The sequence below is a fragment of the Pipra filicauda genome, unplaced genomic scaffold (assembly GCF_003945595.2).
Source record: "Pipra filicauda isolate LSUMZ 115617 unplaced genomic scaffold, ASM394559v2 scaffold436_size1054928_pilon, whole genome shotgun sequence".
In the NCBI taxonomy this organism is placed as follows: Eukaryota; Metazoa; Chordata; class Aves; order Passeriformes; family Pipridae; genus Pipra; species Pipra filicauda.
In genome coordinates, this window is record NW_024104572.1 from 490,866 (window position 1) to 510,835 (window position 19,970).

The window sequence follows — 19,970 nt, forward strand, 5'->3', positions numbered from 1 at the left end:
CTTTTTTTCCTTTTTCTCCTTTCTTCTTTTTCCTTTCTCCTCTTTCTCCTCCTTCTCCTCTTTCTCTTTTTTCCTTATTTCCTTTTTCGTTTCCTTTTTTTCCTTTTTTCCTTTTTCCTTTTTTCTCTTTTTTGTTAAATTTTTATTACCATAATGGTAGGATATAGTACTGGAGGGGGAGGGGAATGGAGCCAAGGTTCTTAAAGAAGATAATTCTGACTCTTTAATCGTGTAGGCGTTAAATAAGAAACTATTATAACAGAGACTAGTCCTGTGCCTCTTGACTGAGAAACCCCACCTGGAGCTTTTCTTTTCCTCCACTTTGGATAATGCAGAATAATTTCTAAGCGCTAGGAGTAACTGAGCAGTGTAACACACACCCCCGTCCCATCCTTTGATCTGTTAAATGTGAACTTGGAGGATCCCTGCAGCATCCTTTGTTGCAGCATTAGCACTTGTGTATTGAGGCGATGGGCTCACTGAGAACACCTCAGCCGACTGCCAGTGGCACCTCGTAAGGGAAAAGGGAAGGGAAAGACCTTTGATCTTTGCCTGATGGAGGAGATCTTGTTTTAACGAGCTGTTTGTGTTAATACGATTAATGCAAGTGCACTCCAGCGCTTGGCTGATGACTCTTTTGGCTCTCTTTATTTCTTTTGTCTTCTTTCCTTTTCTGTTTTCTGAAGGTGACAGGGGCCTTTTGGAAAGGTATTTGAAAGCCGACTTGTCTCCCCTGGCTGTGCCAGACCGCTGTCTGATTCAGTTTTGAATGCTCTGGGTATGGGAAAGTGCTAAAGGTGGCAACTGTTGTATGGGGGCTTTATTTAAACAGGCAAATTAGATAAAGGGCACTTGCCTGTTCGTTAGTAAGTTAATTCACTCAGTTAACCGGGTCTGGTTCAAGCGGAAAGGGAGCTTTTTATTATTATTTTGTTGAAAGTGAAAATTCTCTTTTTGTAGGGAAAATGCCCCATTTCGAGCAGCCGATCTCTGTGTTTTTGGTGATGGTCTCTGAGGCTGTCGTTAGCCCGAGAACCCCATCCCCGGGAGCCTGGTGGTTCTTGCTAGACTTTAGCTGTTGCTGGGTTCTTGCCTTGCCTTGGAGGGCTCAGACAGGTATTTTACATCCCTGACTCCAGAGCTCAGCCCGCCGAGGCCTGGTGAATTATGCTGGCTATGCATGTGGCTTGGGGGCAAGGAGTTGGTTGTGTTATTCATGGGCACTCCCTTCCAGCGTGCCAAGGAGCAAACTGGGTACTTGTCTGCAAAGGCAATTATTTCACAAGAAAGTTGCTGTAGGGAGCAGCAGGAGCCAACATGGTTAATAGAGAGAAAAGATTTCCCTTATCTTTTTTTTTTCCTCTCAGCGTGTACGTCCCTCTTAAACCATTTCTCAGCCTGATCTTGCCTCTGAAATAGGTCTGGTGCTTCTGGCTAAGCTCGACTTGCCCCTGGTGTGAAATGTTGCCTGAGTCAGGTGGTTGCAGGCTGCCACAGCAGGTGAGGAGCAGGCAGCAGACCGTGTTCCCGCTTTGGTTGGGTTTACATCCCACAGCAGGCAAAGCAGAGGGGAGCCGGAGCGTCCTAATGTGCAGTCTGAGGGCCAAATGACAGCTCCCAAAATCGCTCCCACGTGGGAGCACTGAGGGTCCCTTGCAGGCTGTGAGTGGTGTGTGCTGCCCCCGACTCATCCAAGCACTGGGGGGACTCGTGGGAAGGGGAGACTTTGCTGCATGAAGGTTGGACTTGGCATTTCTCTTTTTGGAAGAGGAGAGTGCTTCTAGCTCGGATTTAATTTTTTTTTTCCCAAAGAAGTTTGATGGAGCTGATAGCTGTGCTGTGGCAGAGGCTCCCGCAGCAGTAACTGGGATCACTTGTTACTGGCACAGGGCACAGACTGCGGCTGGGGCAGGATTTGTCTCCAGGTGTTTTCCAGGCGACAGAGCTTTTTGCCTTGCAGAGGGTACAAACATCTTCTGATCAGCTGTTGCAGTTGCTGAGAATGTGCTCCCTGAGCTTTATGTTTAAACCTTGATATCTCCCAGGAGAGTTGGTCACCCCAAAACGCCTGCACAGGGGTAGGGGAGCATCAAAGCAATGTGATTTTTTTTTTTTCTTTCAAAGTAGGACCCTCTGCTTACCAGGCATCTCTGTTAAAACTTCTTCCTGTTACTTCAGGTACTGCTCTCCATTAAATAGCATACACATCTTGGGTACGTTGCAGGAGCTGTTGTGAAATAAGAGAGGGTCTGTTCAGGAAATATGACCTGTCTGACCTCCCTGTGTCCTCCTGTGCATCGGTGGGTGACAGCAACAGTGATGTCACCAATTGTGAACAATTACCCACAGCCCAAAGCTGCTCTGGGTATTGTTCATTGTCACTAATAAAGCAGTTTTTTAGAGACCGAAGGTTCTTTCACCAACCATTTGTGGCCCTTCTTTGTGGGCACAGTCAGACTGGGGAGAGGACACTTGTTTCCTCTTTTCAGTTCAATGCCCAGCGGGTCCCTCTGGGCTGTTGCAGAAGTGAGTGAGGTGCAGGAGAAGGGCACAGCAATTAAGGGTCTTGACCTGGGAGGCTGCAGCTTGGACTGAGTAACACTTAACCCTCCACAGGGTCAGGCTGAAATGACCTGTAAACAACCCGGGGTGCTCATTACACCTGCCAGGACCGGGCCTGTTACATCATTTAAAATGGTGCACCGGGAGTTTTTGGCATCTGCTGGAGCTGAGTGAGCACAGTGTCAAATCTGTATTTCGAGGACAGGGAGGCTTTTGTTGTGCCTCCCTGGCTACAGCAGGCAGCTTGCTCCCCTAAATGGTGGCTCCCAGGGATTCCTCTCCCAACACTTGGGTCGGTGCATGGCCGCTGGAGCAATGCTGTCCGTGCTCTCTCCTGATTAACTCAGCCTTATGACTCACAAAAAGTTAATGACTTTAGCCCAAGGACTTACAGCAGTGGTAAATGTGGGCTCTGCATGTATTGTCCTCGTTCTTAACAGCACAGCATAAACATCAAAGCAGGGAGATGGGCTTTGTGCTCGGGATATTTGCACTGTGGAAGTGTGTGCCTCGCCTGTTTTTCATCCTTTAGAAGCATAAAAAACAGAGTTGGTAAACGTGGAAATACACCTGGAGTGCAGGCTGGGGAGGTGTAGCATGGTTCAGTCAAGTGGGTTATAAGAAATGTTTTGTGCACGTCTGGTGGGAGGAAAAACATTTACTCCATCCTTCACCTTCCCTTCTCTTGCCCAGGGAGCGCATGGAGTTACTGGAAGAAGCCAGGAAGATGGAAATGGCAAAGTTTCGCTACATCCTCCCTGTTTATGGCATCTGTAAAGAGCCGGTTGGCTTGGTCATGGAATACATGGAAACAGGATCTCTGGAAAAGCTCCTGGCTTCCGAACCTCTGCCCTGGGAACTGCGCTTCCGCATCATCCACGAGACAGCCGTGGGGATGAACTTCCTGCACTGCATGTCCCCTCCACTGCTCCACCTGGACCTCAAGCCTGCAAACATCCTGCTTGATGCCCACTACCATGTCAAGGTATGCACTGGACAGTCCGTGCCAGGGACCCACCTTTGGATATTCCTGCATGGCTCCTGCCAGGTGCAAAAAGCCTGGGAAAAACCAGCAGCATTCCTTTTGAATTAGAAAATGCCCACTGAGCCAACCTTGCCAATCTCCAAATTTAAATCCTGAGATTAGCTCAGTTGGTTAGAACATGGTGCTAATAACACCAAGGTTTTGGGTTCTGTTCCTGTCTGGTCCATTCACTTAAGAGTGGGACTTGATGACCCTTGTGGGTCCCTTCCAACTCAGAATACTCTGTGAAAATATACCCAAATAAAACCCAAAACTAAATCCACCTGATTATGCACCATTTTGGTACATAAATAGAAGTACAGTTAGCAAACTTGTGAGAACTCCCCTGAAATTTTAGAAGGATGCAGTGAACTCTGGTTTTGAGACCTGATGGGTCCTGCTATAAATTTTCTCGCAGTAGGGCCATGAGGCAGATGAGAACAAAGAGAGAAAAGCAATGTGAACCTCTAAATCATCTCTGCCACTTGCACAGCTCCCAGTGGTTGCCTTGTTCTGTCTGGGTCGTCCTGGCTTTGTATGCACCACTAAATATGCAAATCTCATTTACAGCTGGAGTCTGGAGAAGCCTTCCCAGAGGCAACTCATTTTGCCCTTTCATTTGCTCAGAGCATGTACAGTGAACAAGCATCTCTGTCCTGACTGTTTGTGTCTGCCAGAGGTCACTTAAAGGAATTTTTTGTGGCTGTAACAGCATGAAATTCTTTTTGTTATCCATTTCCAGAGTAAGCCAGCAAACTTGTTAGCCTTCTCTGTTGGAGGTTCTGTTTTGACAGCTGGACCAAGGAAGTTGTGCTTGCTTTCTCATCTTTCCTTTTGGAGAGGAAACAGACTGAAATAGAGCTTTTTCCTGGGTTTTTTAGGACTGGGTTTTTTGTTTTTGTTTGTTGTTTGTGTGTTTAGCAGTGCCATAATCCATCTGCTCCTTGTTTTCCTGCCCTCCTCACTGGTCAAGTGGCTTTGGTCTGCCTGTACCCTTCTGAAACTGAAGTTTTCCTTGAATAAAGACATCTCTCCTGATGTCACGAGAGGGTTGGAGCCACGAGAGGAGTGAGCCTCTAATGAAATCACACCTGTGACAATCTCAGCTTTTTTCACTGGGCCTCTGAGTGCTTTACTTCTTAGAAGAATTTTCTTTCTGAGGCAGGAGGCATCTACAGGTGGTCATGCTATTAATACAGGAACATCAGGATCTGAACTGCTGAAAGCCTGTTCTCACACATTGGTGCTGAGAGGCCTGTGCTAGGTATTTATTTACTTAAAGTTCATGCTTGCTTGCATAACTTCTTAAATTCCTAATTCCTGACTCATCCATGAGCCAAGATATGAAGGCTGTATTTTTCTCACTGTTTCAGGAGGTTGAAATGCCTGATATTCTGCCTGCTGTACAGCCTATATCTGGGTGGTGATGTAATACGAGGGGGCAAAGTGCAAAATGTACAAAAACTAAAAAAGTTTCTGGTGAGGTCATTGCTGACATCCCTAAACTGTTGCTACTCACTCATGAAACGCATGAAGGTCTTCAGACCCTTCCCATTAAGTTCAGAAAAGAATGGTCTAATCCAAACCTTTTCCAGCCAACAGTCCTTTACATCTGCAGGCATCTTGGGAACCCCTCCAAGCAGCAAAGCAGACCTAGGAACCTATATGCAAAACAAGAGATGAACGTGTTCTGTGAGGCGCCTTCACTTTAAAAGTGTGGCCCCAAACCTTCTTTTTGTGTGATGTGAAACTCATAATTAAATTTCAGACCCTGCAGCTTGATTTAATGTGAATTTTCTTGCTGGAAGGCTACTGGAGCTGCTGATGGAGGTGTTTTTTTAAATGTTAGCATTAACTTAGTAGGTGACCTGTCCCTAACAGAATCCTGAGGTGAGTGAAGAGATGTTGCACGCTGCAAAAGACGAGTTTGGAGATAGGGAAGACTTTTATAAACTGTTTGCCCTTGAGCCAGGAAACAGCCAGCCTTGCAGTGGAGCACATTAGAAATGCTGCTGTGCCATACTCGAGTTAAATGGCAACACACCCTCCTTCTTTTACGAGGACAGTGCTCACTGTAAAGCCCCGAGTGAGGCTGATGACTAACACAGTGCTGTTCTACAGAACTTATCATCAAGTGGGTGCCTCCATATCATAAAGCCTGTGTCTTACATAAGTGTGTGCTGAATTTTGTCCTTGGGAGGGTAATTAAGAGGATGGGATTAGCCCGAGCAGGGATATAGATAGAGAGATATTAACTTTACCAAAGGCTCGTTGGGGGATTCCTTGGTGGTTTAAAATACATGGGTATACTATGTGCAACACAAGGTGAAGCTTTGCTGCTTTTTGGAGGATGGATTCATGCATCCTCCCTTGTGAGCTGGTGGTGGGACCTCCCTTCCCTGCCATGTCTTGCTCCATCTTGGTTGCCTTAAGCAGTGTGGTTTCCTTGGGAGGATTATCCCATACCCAGGCAGGCTTTGTTAGCAGGGATCAACCTGCATTTTTTCTTTTCCTTACTATCAACCTCTTGCTTCTATTTGTACCAAGATCCTCCCTGCCCCTTTCTCCAGTGCATATATGCAGCCTTCCAGTATTTACAGGCTGTTCAATACCTATTTTTTGCTTAACTCCCCCACGTCTTATGAGCTGCTTCTTCATCTCTCCTGCCCTCCGTGCACGTCGTTGGTTGTCTCCCCTGAGCTGCCTGTGATGTGGCAATCACTGGCACAGGGGAAGCAATGCCACATTCCAGCACTGCCCTCGTGGGCTGTGGGTTTGCTGTGATCCCTTCTTGGATGTGATCTCTGTCCAGGGGCCCTTTGCAGGAGACTAAACACCCCACCACGTGCAGAAATCTCATACCCTGACTTGTTGCCAGCTGCCCATGCCCTCGTGCTCTCTCTCTCTGCTGCTTCCCAGGTTTCTTATCTTCAGTATCTCATGGTCAAGAGTGTTGGTTTTTGCTCAGGTATTTAAAATGAAGTCAACCCGCAGCCTAGTACTTCAGGGCAAAAGCCTTATTTTTGAGTTCTCGCTTCTCTTGATCTCCAGCTTTATTTTTTGCAGCTCCTCATCTTGTCATATATATGTGTACACACACACAGATACATGTGTATATGTGTGGGTTCATGCACACACAGAGGCAAGCCCGACCAGTTATTTTTCATCTCCCAGATTTTGCTTTTAAAGAACTTGAAGCAGAATGAGCTGCCCTCAGCTGTGCACTGCTGTGAGGTCACTGTAGTTGCTTTTATCCCCTCCCCAGTTCTCCAGTTTAAACCAGTGTGGAGAGTGAAGTTTGCTGCTGTGTTGTACCGTGCTGGTGGTCTTGCTAAACATGGGTGGTAGAAGTGATCTTCACTTTTACTTGATTCAGCTGAAGAAGAGGCTGCAGAATTTCTGAGCATGGATTTAGAGGCAGCCTAGTCAGATGGCAAATTTCTTGATCAGAAATCTTAATGTAGGTGGTTAAGTGTAGGTCCAAGTGATACCCAGAGGCCAGGCTGGTGAAGAGCAGTTGTCTCTCTTTATTAGAATACCTGCTGTAGTTAGCACAGCCACTTTGTTATCAGCTGCAATTGCTCTGCTGTTATTAGAAATGAGGAGAATCTTTATTTTGTGTGTCCCTTCTGGCTGTTTCCCACCCTTCCTGATGAAGGTTTCCATACAGGGCTGTTGTTGTATGGCTCTTTAATCCCAACCAACAAAGCTGGTTTGCACCTTGATCAATTCTCTGATTGATCTAATTGTGGTGGCACAGGGGAGGGAACAAAACCACCCTTGTTACAGTAATGCAGATTTATAATGGATTAAAATGGATGTTTGGCTTTGGTTCGTGCTGAAGAGAAGCATTACAATTGTCCCACCTGAAATGGGTTTTGAGGAGTTAAGGTTTCAGGGCAGACTGGAAAAGATGGAAATATAGCCTGTTTCAGAAAGACTTCTTTTAGTAGCTAACTGAAGTGTGTTCATAAACACTGAAGTAATGAAATAGGTTTGAAGTGCAGATGCTGGTTGTGTCTATACCTGGAGTTAATTTTTAATCATAATTTTTAGTAGTCCAAACGTGTGCATATTTCTTAAAAATTTTTGTCTTTCTTAAAGAACAAAACTGAAACAAAGAACCTTTCTCCCCTACCCCCAGAAAAACCAACCAAACAAAGCAACTCTCCCACCCCCAGACATCTGAAAACCCTGTAGACAAATGTGGTGGCATTCTCAACATGCAGGTGCACAACAGACTTTGGACAGAGACAAATACTGGATGTGCCAGCAAGCGATTAAAAATTAATCTGATGGATTTGTTACCTATTTGAGGAAGAAAATCTTTTGTTGAACTCTGTCCCTGAGCCCGTGGCAGTGGGTTCTTGAGTCTTACTTGCAGGAAAATGCCATGCAGGATCAGGAGCTATGGGCTCATTTAGGACATTAGGAGCTAAGGGCACAGTTCAGGATGGTCTGTCAGGAGTCATTAGTTAAAGAAAACACTTTCCAAGCACTGATTTCCAAGCTAGATCCCTGCAGTGTTTGGGAACAGCTGACTGTAGAAACCATTGTAGTTATGTGAGCATATCTTCTAGTTTAAAAAAAAAAAAAATTACAAAAAGTACTTTAACATACCCAAACCATCTAAAACTTTGCAAGTGAGTGTTTTTCTACAAACCAGAATGGAAAAAAAAACCACAAACGACAGAGGCAGAGAAAGGCCAGTGTGCACGGTGCGCTCGAGTTAAAACAAACTAAACTTAAAAAAAAAAAAAGAAAGAAACCCAAATCTTCAGGTCTTGGGATCTCTCGGTAAAGTCAGTGTTGCTGGGAAGGAAGGAAAACACGTGCAGCTCCCCTCCCCAGCCGGTGCTCACGTGTTTGTTCTCATGCAGACCTTTAAGGAGCGGAGCTGTCTGAACATGAACCATCCCACTGTCTGCGTGGGCTCTGACCAAGGTTTCCTTTTCTCTTCTTCCTACCCCTTCACCGCGGGTTTTGCATGAAGCCTCTGTCGCCTCCGTGTCTCCTCTCAGCTCTGCTGATCCCAGGGGTGCTTTTGAAGCACGGTGGGACCCACCTGGAATAAAAATAAGCGGTGCGAGGAGCGAGACTGCGGGTTCGCAGGGCAGATCCCGGGGTGGGCTGCAGGGATAGCGGGGATGCAGAGGAGGGAGTGGGGAGGGCTGCTCCACTTCCACTGCCTGCACCAGCAAGGGTGCCTTGTGTTGCAGAACGAGGTACCTGGCAAGCAGTTTAAAGGCAAAATAGGTAAGTTAAGTGGCTGTATCTTCCACCCACTGCGCAGTTCCCACTGGTGTTTAAAGAAACTGCATAACTAAACACACCGTGCAGTTGTGGAAAATTTACCCTAAAGGAACTAATAAAAGCCACAAAAAGCTGTCTGCAGAATCTCACTGTTTTGTCGCAGCCTGCAAGATAAACAATTCCCCAATTTCCAGTGCTTTCTGCAGGGTTTGGTATGATCAAAGCCCTGCTCTTCAGGTGAATTTCCTTTTAATTGGTATAAAACGCAGTCCTTCACAGTAGGTAGGGGCAGGTCCACAAGGTGAAGTTTTTGGTAGGCTAGGGGGGATATTGTGTGTACTTTAGCCATTTCTTAGTTTGTAGGGTGACTGAGACTTTTTCTATCCAACGTGCTTAGCTCCTGCCTTAGCCCCCAGCCTTACGTTCCCACATGGCTGGTGGCTCTGAACGCAGGAGTGCCACTGTGCTGCCTGCATTTCATCTTTATTTCTTAACTGACACAGGAGGAAACGCTGTGCATTGTTTAGACAAAGAGGAAGGTGAATGGCTGTAATTATGCCTGGATTTCTTGAGGTGTATCCAAGCCTCTGCTCCGCGTTAATCAAAGGACAGCGGCGCTTCTCCGAGTCGGATCCGTTCAGACTTGCAGCGTTCGGTTCATTCCTTACCCTGACACCACGGGGCTGTGCTTTTGTTCTCCCGTGCAGCACTAAGTGCCCCAAACTCATGCAGCGCTTCCTGGGGTGGTCGATTCAGCTCTTCCCAGAGTTAAGCTGGATCGCAAACCCGGGTTTCTTGACTCCTTGCGGCTTTCCTGAACTCCACTGCTTGGCTTGTTGAGGAGTCCAGCAATCCCCCACTGAGACTGTAACCCCACAAGAACTATTCCTCCAGCTAACTACACTTTTTTCTCTTTTTCCCCCTTTTTTTCCCTTTCATTTTTTTTTCTCCACTCATTCCCACATTACCCCGCAGATTTAAGACACAGATGGACAGCAGGTTGGATATACCTGTGTGCTAGTGGACAGGACTTCTCCATCTCCTGAGAATGCCTCTGTTGAGCTCTCTGTCCATGGGAGAGGTTCTTCCTGAAGCTGTGTGGGTTGCTTTGTTTGTTTTATGGCAAAGGGAGATTCCTAGCATGGCTGTGTAACCTGCCTGTTCTCCAGGAGGCTGAAGCTGGCAGCAGTTTTCTCCCTTTCCAGTAATGGACACATGTTACAACTGGTTTTGTGGTATCTTTAGAGAGAAACTTCTGAAAGTGTAAAGTCGCAGCCTATTAAAACAAAAAAAAAAAAAAAGCTTTTTTTAATTATGCTTGTTGTTTTGAGGGAGAACTTTCTCAAAGGAGAAGCTGTGAAGATCAAAAGGGGAATGAGTCACTGAAAGACCTGAGTATTTATTAGATAAAAAGCATGTATAAGTCAGGATGAGGGGGAACCTTACCTAACATGTAGGCAAAAATCAGTGGGCTGAGTGGTCCAAAAAGACTTGACTTTCCTTGAAATTTCCACTTAACATAATAGACATTTTTTGTCCAGTGGGAAATAACTAAGACAAAGGAAATTCCTTGCCTATCTGTTTGCTCAACGATTGGTATGCCCTTGAGAGCAAATGAATGCATATTTGTTTGACACTTCAAATTAAAGTGGAGGTGTGTCCTTTTTATATAAACTTGCTGTCACTTGTTTTGTTCATTTCAGCTGCGTTCGCTGCGTCACTGCTCCAACTTGCTGCATCTCCTGGTTGCCAGAAAGAATTCCCTGTGTGGGTTTTGGATGTGTGTGTGTGTGTGTGTGTGTGTATGTTTTCATCTGTTTTTTTTTTTTTAACATTTGGTGGCTCTGGTGTTGGGTTTGGTCCTTGTTGGCAAGGCCACTGTAGCAGTGGTGTCTGAAAGGGCAGTTCTCTAGAGCTCACTGGAGAGCCCAGGATGTTTAAACACAGCACACAACGTGAGGTTACGTAGGGAAAGGGGGTGGCAGGACCAATAATTACATTAAAGTAGTTTGCACTACCTAAATTTGACTGGGTTTAAATTACAATAAATTGTCTTGACTGTTTGTTGTGTTTGCTGTGTAATGGGCTGACATGCTGCTGCTTGCAAAAACTGCTTGCCTTTATTTTATTTGCTTCTTTTAGCTTAACCATCAAGAAAATCCTACCAGGGCATTACGCTTCCAGAGATGTTTTCTTGGCTTAATATTTCTGAAGAGCAGCTCACTGTATTTGTTGGGTCATCCTGTTACACCTGTAGTTCTTTGCTGAAAATTTTTTGTCAACACCTTGAAAAATCTAATGGTACCCTGTACTTTTCTTCTCCTCTCCCCTCCTCCTTTTTTTTTTTTTTTTTTTTCTGCAGATTTCTGACTTTGGACTTGCAAAGTGCAATGGCTTGTCCCATTCCCATGACATCAGCATGGATGGCCTGTGTGGCACAATTGCCTACCTTCCTCCAGAGCGCATCAAAGAGAAAAACAGGTGTTTTGACACCAAACATGATGTGTACAGGTCAGTTAACTACAAAACCAGTTAAAAACACTGTTGGTAATGCTGTAAAATGAGCCCTCTTTTTCTGGTTTTAAAACCTAATGAAGTATGAAACCCCTAAATCTAGTTAGAGCCTCACGTTGCAACGTGTCACATTTGCTTTGCTTTTTGCAAAGCCTTTACAGGGTAGAGGCCTTTTAAAAAAAACTGCATCTGATCCTTGGTCTTGAAGTTATTTATTAGCAACTGGCATGGGAGGCACTCTGCCCACCTTTAATGTCCCATCTAAAAGTACATCTTGACCTACTTCTTGAGTCTGTGACAGAATTCTTAGTTATCTTCAGTGGATTTCATCACTAGGTCTTTGGCTGTTCTTTCATGACAAGATGATTAGGAAAAGGAAATCAGAGCTGTAGATTAAAGAGATATGTGTTATTCTAAATGGAATGTATTTCTTTAAAGTCGTCTCACAGGGTAAAAGCATTAAATTAAATCCACTGTAATGCTTTGCTGCTCTCTGATTTTGTCAGTGTTGATGTGGGGTAGTTGGTAAATGCTACCAAGAACTTGGCAGCCTCCAGCAAGTCCCTCTGTTCGCTGCCTCAGGTTCCTCCCTGCAAAAACTTGACTTTGAAGTCATGGTTCTTGGCTGCATCTTGCTGTGTGTGTTCAGCTGAATTAGATGCAGAAGTGGAGGGACAAAGAACATAACCTAGGAACTTAGAAAAATAAATTATACTTCTGTGGGTTTTTTTGGCTTTGTTTAAAAAAATAAAATTTAAAAAATGCTATTTTCTAGCAATAATTTTTCTAGAAAAATATTTAGCAATAATATTTCTAGAAATAATTTTTCTGCTTTTTTATTTTTGGTAGCTTTTCCATTGTGGTTTGGGGAGTTCTTACACAAAAGAAGCCTTTTGCAGGTAAGTTGTGGGTTTGTCTTGGAATTTTTTTCCATTTTCCCACTGATAAGCACGCTTCCTGCCCCACCAGCCCCAGATTATGTGCATGACCTCCAAAGTCCTGCACACTTGCGTGGTAAACCCTTTTAAGTTCTCCAGTTCTGATCACAAATATAAGTCCTCCTGTGTCCTACTCATAAAAACAGAGCCCATATTGCTGCAGGGGCCCTTGTCTGCCCCTTTTTGCTCCCGCTGGCGTTTGCTGCACAAACCTCCACGTTGGTGTGTGGCCTGCTCAGACTTCTGATATACTGGCAAAGCCAACCTGGCAGGCAGCTCTGCTGTTTTCTCTCTGTAGAGAAGTTCTGTAGTTTATTTGTAGATTGTGGGTACAGATTTGTTCCTTTAAAAAAAAAAAAAAAAAGGCAAGCTGTCTGTGAGAATAAGCCTTGTTCCACCCCACAGTAGATGCACCTCTCAACAGGCAGCTATTTATTCTTTATGACTTTTCCTGTGTCTGTGACTGGTCTATGTATAGCAGACATGTCTGAACAAGTTCCAGTCTACTATTAATTTTTCCTCCCTGTGAGAGATTCCGTTTAGCCCAATGGTTGATTCACAGTCAGGGGCCACATTACGGCACTTCTTGATTCGTGTTCTTCCTTCACCTCTATGAACAGTTCAGGTACTTGCTCTAAATAAAACTTAAGGTTCAGTTTTCTCGCAGCAGATATGGAAATACAAAAGAGAGGTAGCAAAGAAATGTTTGAGGTTTTTTTTCTCTGGTTCTGTGTCTTTTTTTTTTTTTTTGGATGGAGAAGGAGCACAGTAGCTCATGGACAATTGTTTTTAACTGATACATGGGAGAGCAGGTGTTACTGCATTGAAAAATGTATTGTGGGAGAAGACAACCATCTTTTTTCCCCCTATTGATAAGAACTCCGGAAAAAAATGCATGAAAACAAAATTTCAGCACTCTTAATGCTCTTAGACAAAAGAGAAATGATTCCTTTTGCTGGGAGTTCTTAATTTGTGTTGCCTTTGCTTTACAGAGGAAAACAACATTTTACATATTATGGTAAAAGTAGTTAAAGGCCACCGCCCAGAGCTACCTGCTGTTTCCAAATCCAGACCTCACTCATGTAATAACTTGATCAAACTGATGCAAAAATGTTGGCAAGATGATCCTGGTGAACGGCCAACATTTCAAGGTAAGATTTCCTCGTAACTTGGCTCCCCATTTATTCTTCTGTGAGTCACGTTATTGCTCAGGACTCTGCTAATCCTTGGGGTAAATGCTGTGAACCTCTGTGACAGAATAAATAGAGCACATTGTGTGGCAGAGACAATGATACAGGCCACTTACTCATTTGTGGAGGAAGGGATTATCTGAGGACATGTCTGACCATGACTGTGTTATGTAAACGGGTCAGGAGCAAGCCTGGTACTGAACCAGTTGATCCATTTAGCCAGAAATTGTGATCATTTCTGATTGTGTGTGTTGGGGCAGAGGGCAAGCTGGAGTTGGTGTGGTTTTCAGGTTTTCACCATACCAAAGCACTGAAAGCCCTGGCTCTTGAAATTTGCTCTTGTGTGTTGAGAAACTGGATTATTTTCTTGTAACAGAACAATTTGTACCGTCATTTTTCTTCAACAAAAGGCAATTCCGGTGAAAGGCTTGAACTTGTCCAAAGCACCTGTTAGGAATTCAAACGTGCAGAAGGACGTAGCAAGTGCTTCCACCATTTAGCATTAATGGGAGAGATTTGCCTCTTCCCTCTCCTTATGCTCAAACAAGGAATGGGGACTGAAGGGACCCCATATTTTAATAAACATGTCGAAGTCTGCCAGCACTGCATTGGTTCTCATTTCACAGTCAGTCCTGCAGCGTAGCCACTGTGTAACACCAGTCTGGTTTGAATGTAAAAATTAATTGTTTGTGCACTCTTGTGCCCACTGATGAGGTGTTAGGTGGAATAGTCAGAACTGGAGTCTTTCTCTCACAGTATCTCAAAGCTGTTAAGTTCTATTGCCAGAGAGAGGCAGCAGGGCATCTCAGAAAGTCTCCTGTAAGAAAACCCTAAAACCTTCTCTTACTTTCTTCGAAGAAATCACTTCACAAACAGAGGCCCTCTGTGAAAAACCAGAAGATGAAACAAAAGAGATGATAACTCAGGACCTGGACACCAAGAATTCCCCAGAGCAGCAACCTGAGGTATTTTCTCTTTCACTTCTTGTTCAAACATGATGGGTTTTGTGAGGAACAGTTTCCTCTGTGACCTGTAACGTCCCAAGCAACCTTCTCTTTGCTGCTTTTGAGCACTGCCTTGCCTGATAGAAATGGTTCTTGGTGAAGGACTGGAATGCCAAAGTGACAGCAGGAGCATGGAACAAGCTCAGGAAAACCTCAGTGCAGCACCAAATGCAAGTGGATCTTACTCTGTTGAGGGAGAGCAAGACAGTTAGGAAACAAAGGCTGGAATGATGTGGATGTTACTGATCTTAAAAACCACTGCAGACAGAAGAGCCACATAGCTTTACTGGCTGTGTGAGTACTGATGGAAGCTGCCCTCCTGCTTCTGGAAAAATTTCAGCGACCTGGTTCATAGTTTTCATTTAATACAAATAGTCTGTAAAGGCTACCTGCAAATTAAGAAATTTGTGTTTCTTCTCTAGGGCCTCGTACTCAGTTTTCTTTGCTGACCCTTCTAAAATGCTTGTGTGCTTCTCTTGAAGGGGATTTGTGCACTGTCCCAGAAGAAACAGGAGCCTGCTCTACCGTCAGTTAAGGATTACAGTCTCTCAGAGTTATTGTCCCAGTTGGATTCAGGGATTTCACAGACTATGGAAGGCCCTGAGGATCTCAGCCGCAGCTCTTCTGAGTCCAAACTTGCCTCCAGTGACAAGCGGCTTTCAGGAGTTTCATCTGTAGATTCAGCTTTTTCATCCAGAGGCTCCCTTTCCCTTTCCTTTGAAAGGGAGAGTTCAGGTAATGGTCAAGTTTTTCTTTGTAGTTGTTTGGACTGGGGCATGGGAGTCAATGGGTTGGAGAGTAGTCATGTAAAGAATAACATTCTGGAAATTACTGTTAGCCTTGCTTTCTCTTGCTGTCAGCGCTACAAATTTGTTTACTGGAGGTAGTTATTTAAAAGAAAAAAATAAATATAAATAAAAAAACATTATGTGGTTCCCAAATGTGATCTAATGAGAAATAATAAATCTCATTTACTCTTTGAAAAGGAGTGACCTGAACTCCCATCAAAGCAGTTGCAGAATCAGTCATGTAGAGGTTGGTTTGGAAGGGAGGTCACATAGTCCAGCATCCCGCTTCAAGTGGGATTAAAGCCAATGCCCAGTCAGGTCAGCTGAGTTTGTGGCTGTTTCAGTTATACCAAGCCTAAATCTGAGCACCTTTGTTTTTGCAGAAGGCTCAAGCCACCCTCTCAGCAGCCCCTGTGAACAATGTAATAAAGCCCCCCTCACTTTTCAGTCCAGTGCTGCAAAACCCAGGCATCTATTTTCCAGTTGAGTAAACAATGATTAGCACAGGGAGATCAACCACAGCATCCTCTGGTCTTCATGTCACAAGAAACAGAGTTAGTGGGGTTCCAAATTTGACCTGAAATTGTTCTGGGACAGTTGTGGGACAGAAGGGTGGATTGGTTTGCAGTCAACTCATTGCTGAAGCCAGCATATTTGTTAGCCATGGCCAGGTAAGGTTTGATGGGTATCAGAAATGTGATGATGTCTTTTCCATGGAATTATAGGACAGTTGGGGTTAGAATGGACCTTTAAAGGTCATCTAGTACAACCTCCTTACAATGAGCAGGGACATCTTCAATTAGATCAAGTTGAATGTTTCCATGGATGGGGCATCTGTCACCTCTCTGGGCAACCTGCTGTTCCAGTGTTTCACCACCCTCATTGTAAAAATTTTCTTCCTCATATCCATTTAGATATTGGTACTACAGACATACAGAAGAGGAAGCTAACGGAGGCAATTCTGTCTGGAGATACCAGCAAGCTGATGAAGATCCTCCAGCCTCAAGATGTTGATATTGTTTTAGATGGGAACTCCAGCCTTTTGCACTTGGCTGTTGAAGCTGGTCAAGAAGAATGTGTCAAGTGGCTCCTCCTGTACAACGCTAACCCTAACCTCACCAACCAGAAAGGATCCACCCCTCTTCACATAGCCATTGAGAAGAAAGTTAAAAGCATCGTGGAGCTGATTATGGCTAGGAAAATCAACGTTAATGCCAAAGATGAGGACCAGTGGACTGCCCTTCACTTTGCTGCCCAAAAAGGGGATGATTTCAGCACCAAAATGCTGCTTGATAAGAATGCCTCCCTAAACGAGGTCGATTTTGAAGGCAGAGCCCCCATCCACATAGCCTGTCAGCACGGCCAGGAGAACATCGTGCGGATCCTGCTGAGGAGAGGCGTCAACGTGAACATCAAGGGGAAGGACGACTGGGTGCCACTGCACTACGCTGCCTGGCAGGGCCACCTCCCCATCGTGAAGCTCCTGGCCAAGCAGCGGGGAGCGGATGTGAACGTGCAGACCGTGGACGGAAGGACCTCGCTGCACTTGGCCGCCCAGCGAGGGCACTACCGCGTCGCCCGGCTCCTCATAGACCTGGAGTCGGATGTCAACGTCCAGAATGCCCTCCTGCAGACTGCCCTGCACATAGCTGCTGAAACCGGCCACACCAGCACCTCCAGGCTGCTCCTGAAGCACGGCGCAGACATCGAGGCAGCCACGGCAGAGGGATACACGGCTCTGCACTTGGCGTCGCGCAGCGGCCACTTGGCCACAACAAAGCTGCTGATGGAGGAAAGGGCCAGCGTTCTGGCCAGGGGCCCGTTAGACAGGACAGCCTTACATCTTGCTGCAGAAAACGGGCACTCCGAGGTAGTGGAAGAACTTGTCAGTGCAGAAAATATCAACGTGCCTGACAGCGAAGGGTTCACAGCTCTTCACCTGGCTGCGCGAGGAGGGCACGCGAAAACAGTCGAGGTTCTCCTGAAGCACGGGGCGCACACTGACATGCCGAGGCCCAAGTGTCACACCCCGCTGCCCCTTGCTCAGCAGAGTAGCAATAGCTCACTTACTGTGTTGTTGAGTGACACTTAAGCCAAAGGTGCCAGACGTGATACTTTTTAGTACCTGGTGTGAGGAGGCTGCTGGAGCTCAGCTCCTCAGGGCCTCCTGCAGCTGTGCAGTGACCCCACCAGCGGTGTCAGTGATGGACTGAGGTGCAGCCAGCAGAAGTTTGAATGTGTGATGAGACTGCACGTGGATGTAAGGCCCCGAGCTGGAGTCTGCCACGCCGTGGTCTGTGTCATTCATTCTGCACATGCCCTGCCCTGGCTGGATCTGGACATTCCCCTCCTGAGAACGTTGTGAGAGAAGGATGTGACTTGTGGGTTCCCCCTGCCTTCTTTTTTTTTTTAATGTGCCAAAATAATTTAAGAACTAACATTATGCTTTTTTATTTTCCTCAAAACAAAACAAAAAGATGTCATAGATTTCTGGTTTACTGCAGTGATCTGTATTTTGGGCTGAACGCCTCCAGTGTAGAATAAATAAAACACCAATCTGCTTGAAGTTAACGCAAGAGATGAGGAAAGAGCTGTTTAAGATAATCATGTTTCTGGTACTTTTTTTAATGGAGACATTGATTACAGATTTCCATGTACTCAAAATTTACGAGGCAGACTTAATAGCAATGCAGGATTCCAAAAATAATAAGCAGCAGTAAAAGCTTAACACTGGTGTCTTCATATGCAGTACCACCTTGTGTGTATTCTAAAATCAGTAAGCTGAACTAAGTGCTTAGTGGTTTGTCTTAAATAAACAAGTCAAAAGCTAAAATTCATACTGGACTGCAACTGGATGGTATATTCTCACACTGCTGTACCAATTTACGAAACAATGTTTGGAGGGGCCGATGACCAGACTGATATACTGTGTATATAGGATTTCTACCTGTTGTATGCTTTTTTCTACTGAAGAAAATAGATTGCTTAGAGTGGGTATGTTTTAATACGCCTTTTAATTTCACTCTTTTCAAAGTACAAATGTGATCTGTTATTAATAAAAGATTGTGTTCTATATCTGTCTGTATTTTGTAGTTGTTAAAGCAACTGAAAACCCATTGAGCAGCAGCAGCACACGACTGTCATGTGTTTAATGATCATGGAATCGTAGCATGGCCCAGGTTAGGAGGGACCTTTAGAGATCATCCAGTTCCAACCCCCTTGCCATGGGCAGGGACACCTTCCACTAGACCAGGTTGTTCAGAGCTCTGTCTTGAGTTTTAAGGCAGTTCACTGACTGCAAGTAGATGGTGAAGCCACGCTCGTGCCAATACGTGGAGGTTACAAAGCAATACCCCTGTTAGCAGAGCATGGCAGTCCCAGCAAGCTCCTGAAGCTGCTGACAGTGAAGCTTCTCATTAAACAAACAAAACTGTATTTTTCCTACTGCTTCCTTCAGCTTCTTTTGAGACCAGTAAGGTGGTCATGTTTCATTAAGCTGTGCTTAATCAGTCTCTCATTATAGCAAATGCAACCGCAGACCACTTGATCTCTTAGCACTGTGCTTAAACCCTTGGCCTGGCCTAGCACACACCATTCCCTTCTATTACAGAGTACCCTGAACAGTGAGATTTGAGATACTTTAATTCCAGTGTCTGCCAGAACTGCAAAAGAGCTGTAAGACCAGGGAACAGCAGTCTTGCACCTTGTAATAAAGGTGGTTCACACTAGCAAGGCAAGGGGAAAGTACACTTATAAAATGCTTTTAAAAGAGCTCAAGCAGTGCTTTGCTAGTACATTCCTTCAGTGCCTAATAATAATAGCACATTAGCTTCTAATTAAACATGAGGCCACACTCATGAGTCTTTGTTTCCATGCTGTCTTTCACAATAACAGGCACCAGCTATGCATTACATAGAAGGCAACACAGCTGGCACTGGACAAAAAAACAACCAAGGGGTTGCAATGACATGCTTCCACTGTTGGAGTGGGTATTTGTCCCTGTGAACCAGCCTTCCTTGGGGCCAGGAGGGGTGAATGGGGGTGCTAAATCAGCACTAATGCAGCAATTAGGAATTGCTGTTTTGTAAAGGTCTCCTACGGGTGACTTTTCTGGTTGATTGTGCATCCTTTAACTTTGTTCAAGTCCTAACTGTGCTGTTGACCTGAAGCTTACAGGCATTTCTTTGTCTCTTTCCAATCTTAGATGTGTTCTTTAGAACACCCTGCAGGCTTGGGAGGTGGGTTTGGGAGGTGGTGTGACTTCGTGGAGGGCTCCATGGAGCTGAGCCTTGCTCCAGGTCCCCTGTGCTGCCTGACTGCTCCCTGGCATCAGACAGGGCTGGAAGATTAATATCAGCACCTCTTGCTCGCCTCCAAAATCAGGCAGAGGCTGCTTGCAGGGCTTCTGTGTGCACTGTGCCAATTTGCTTCCTTAGGGCTTCTGACCATGGCCCTGGGTGGCTCTTTCAGCCCAAGGAGCAAAGAATGTCAGAAAATAAGAAACAGTGAAATGGCTCTAGTGACCATAAGCTTCATCTTTTTGTCTCTAGACATGATTTTTCAGCCTGGCCTCTGCCCACACACCTGTGGCAGCACAGTCTGGGTTCCTGCCAGCACCCGCTGGTGCCGGCTCCCGCACCATCCCCATTCCTCACTCCTCCATCCCAGCCTCTGCCTCCGGGGGATAGCACAGCCCC

The 19,970-nt window shown here is 45.3% G+C and overlaps 1 protein-coding gene across 1 annotated transcript in view; it reads left to right on the forward strand.

Annotated features, from left to right (window-relative positions):
* RIPK4 (receptor interacting serine/threonine kinase 4) overlaps positions 1-18,313 on the forward strand; it is a 46,835-nt gene extending 28,522 nt beyond the window's left edge. Inside the window, 7 exon segments of the mRNA XM_039385796.1 lie at positions 3,212-3,547; positions 11,202-11,350; positions 12,203-12,252; positions 13,284-13,442; positions 14,340-14,446; positions 14,968-15,220; positions 16,188-18,313. Of these exon segments, the coding sequence (XP_039241730.1) occupies positions 3,212-3,547; positions 11,202-11,350; positions 12,203-12,252; positions 13,284-13,442; positions 14,340-14,446; positions 14,968-15,220; positions 16,188-17,365 (2,232 nt within the window). The 3' untranslated portion in view covers positions 17,366-18,313.
* The last annotated feature ends 1,657 nt before the right edge of the window (positions 18,314-19,970 follow it).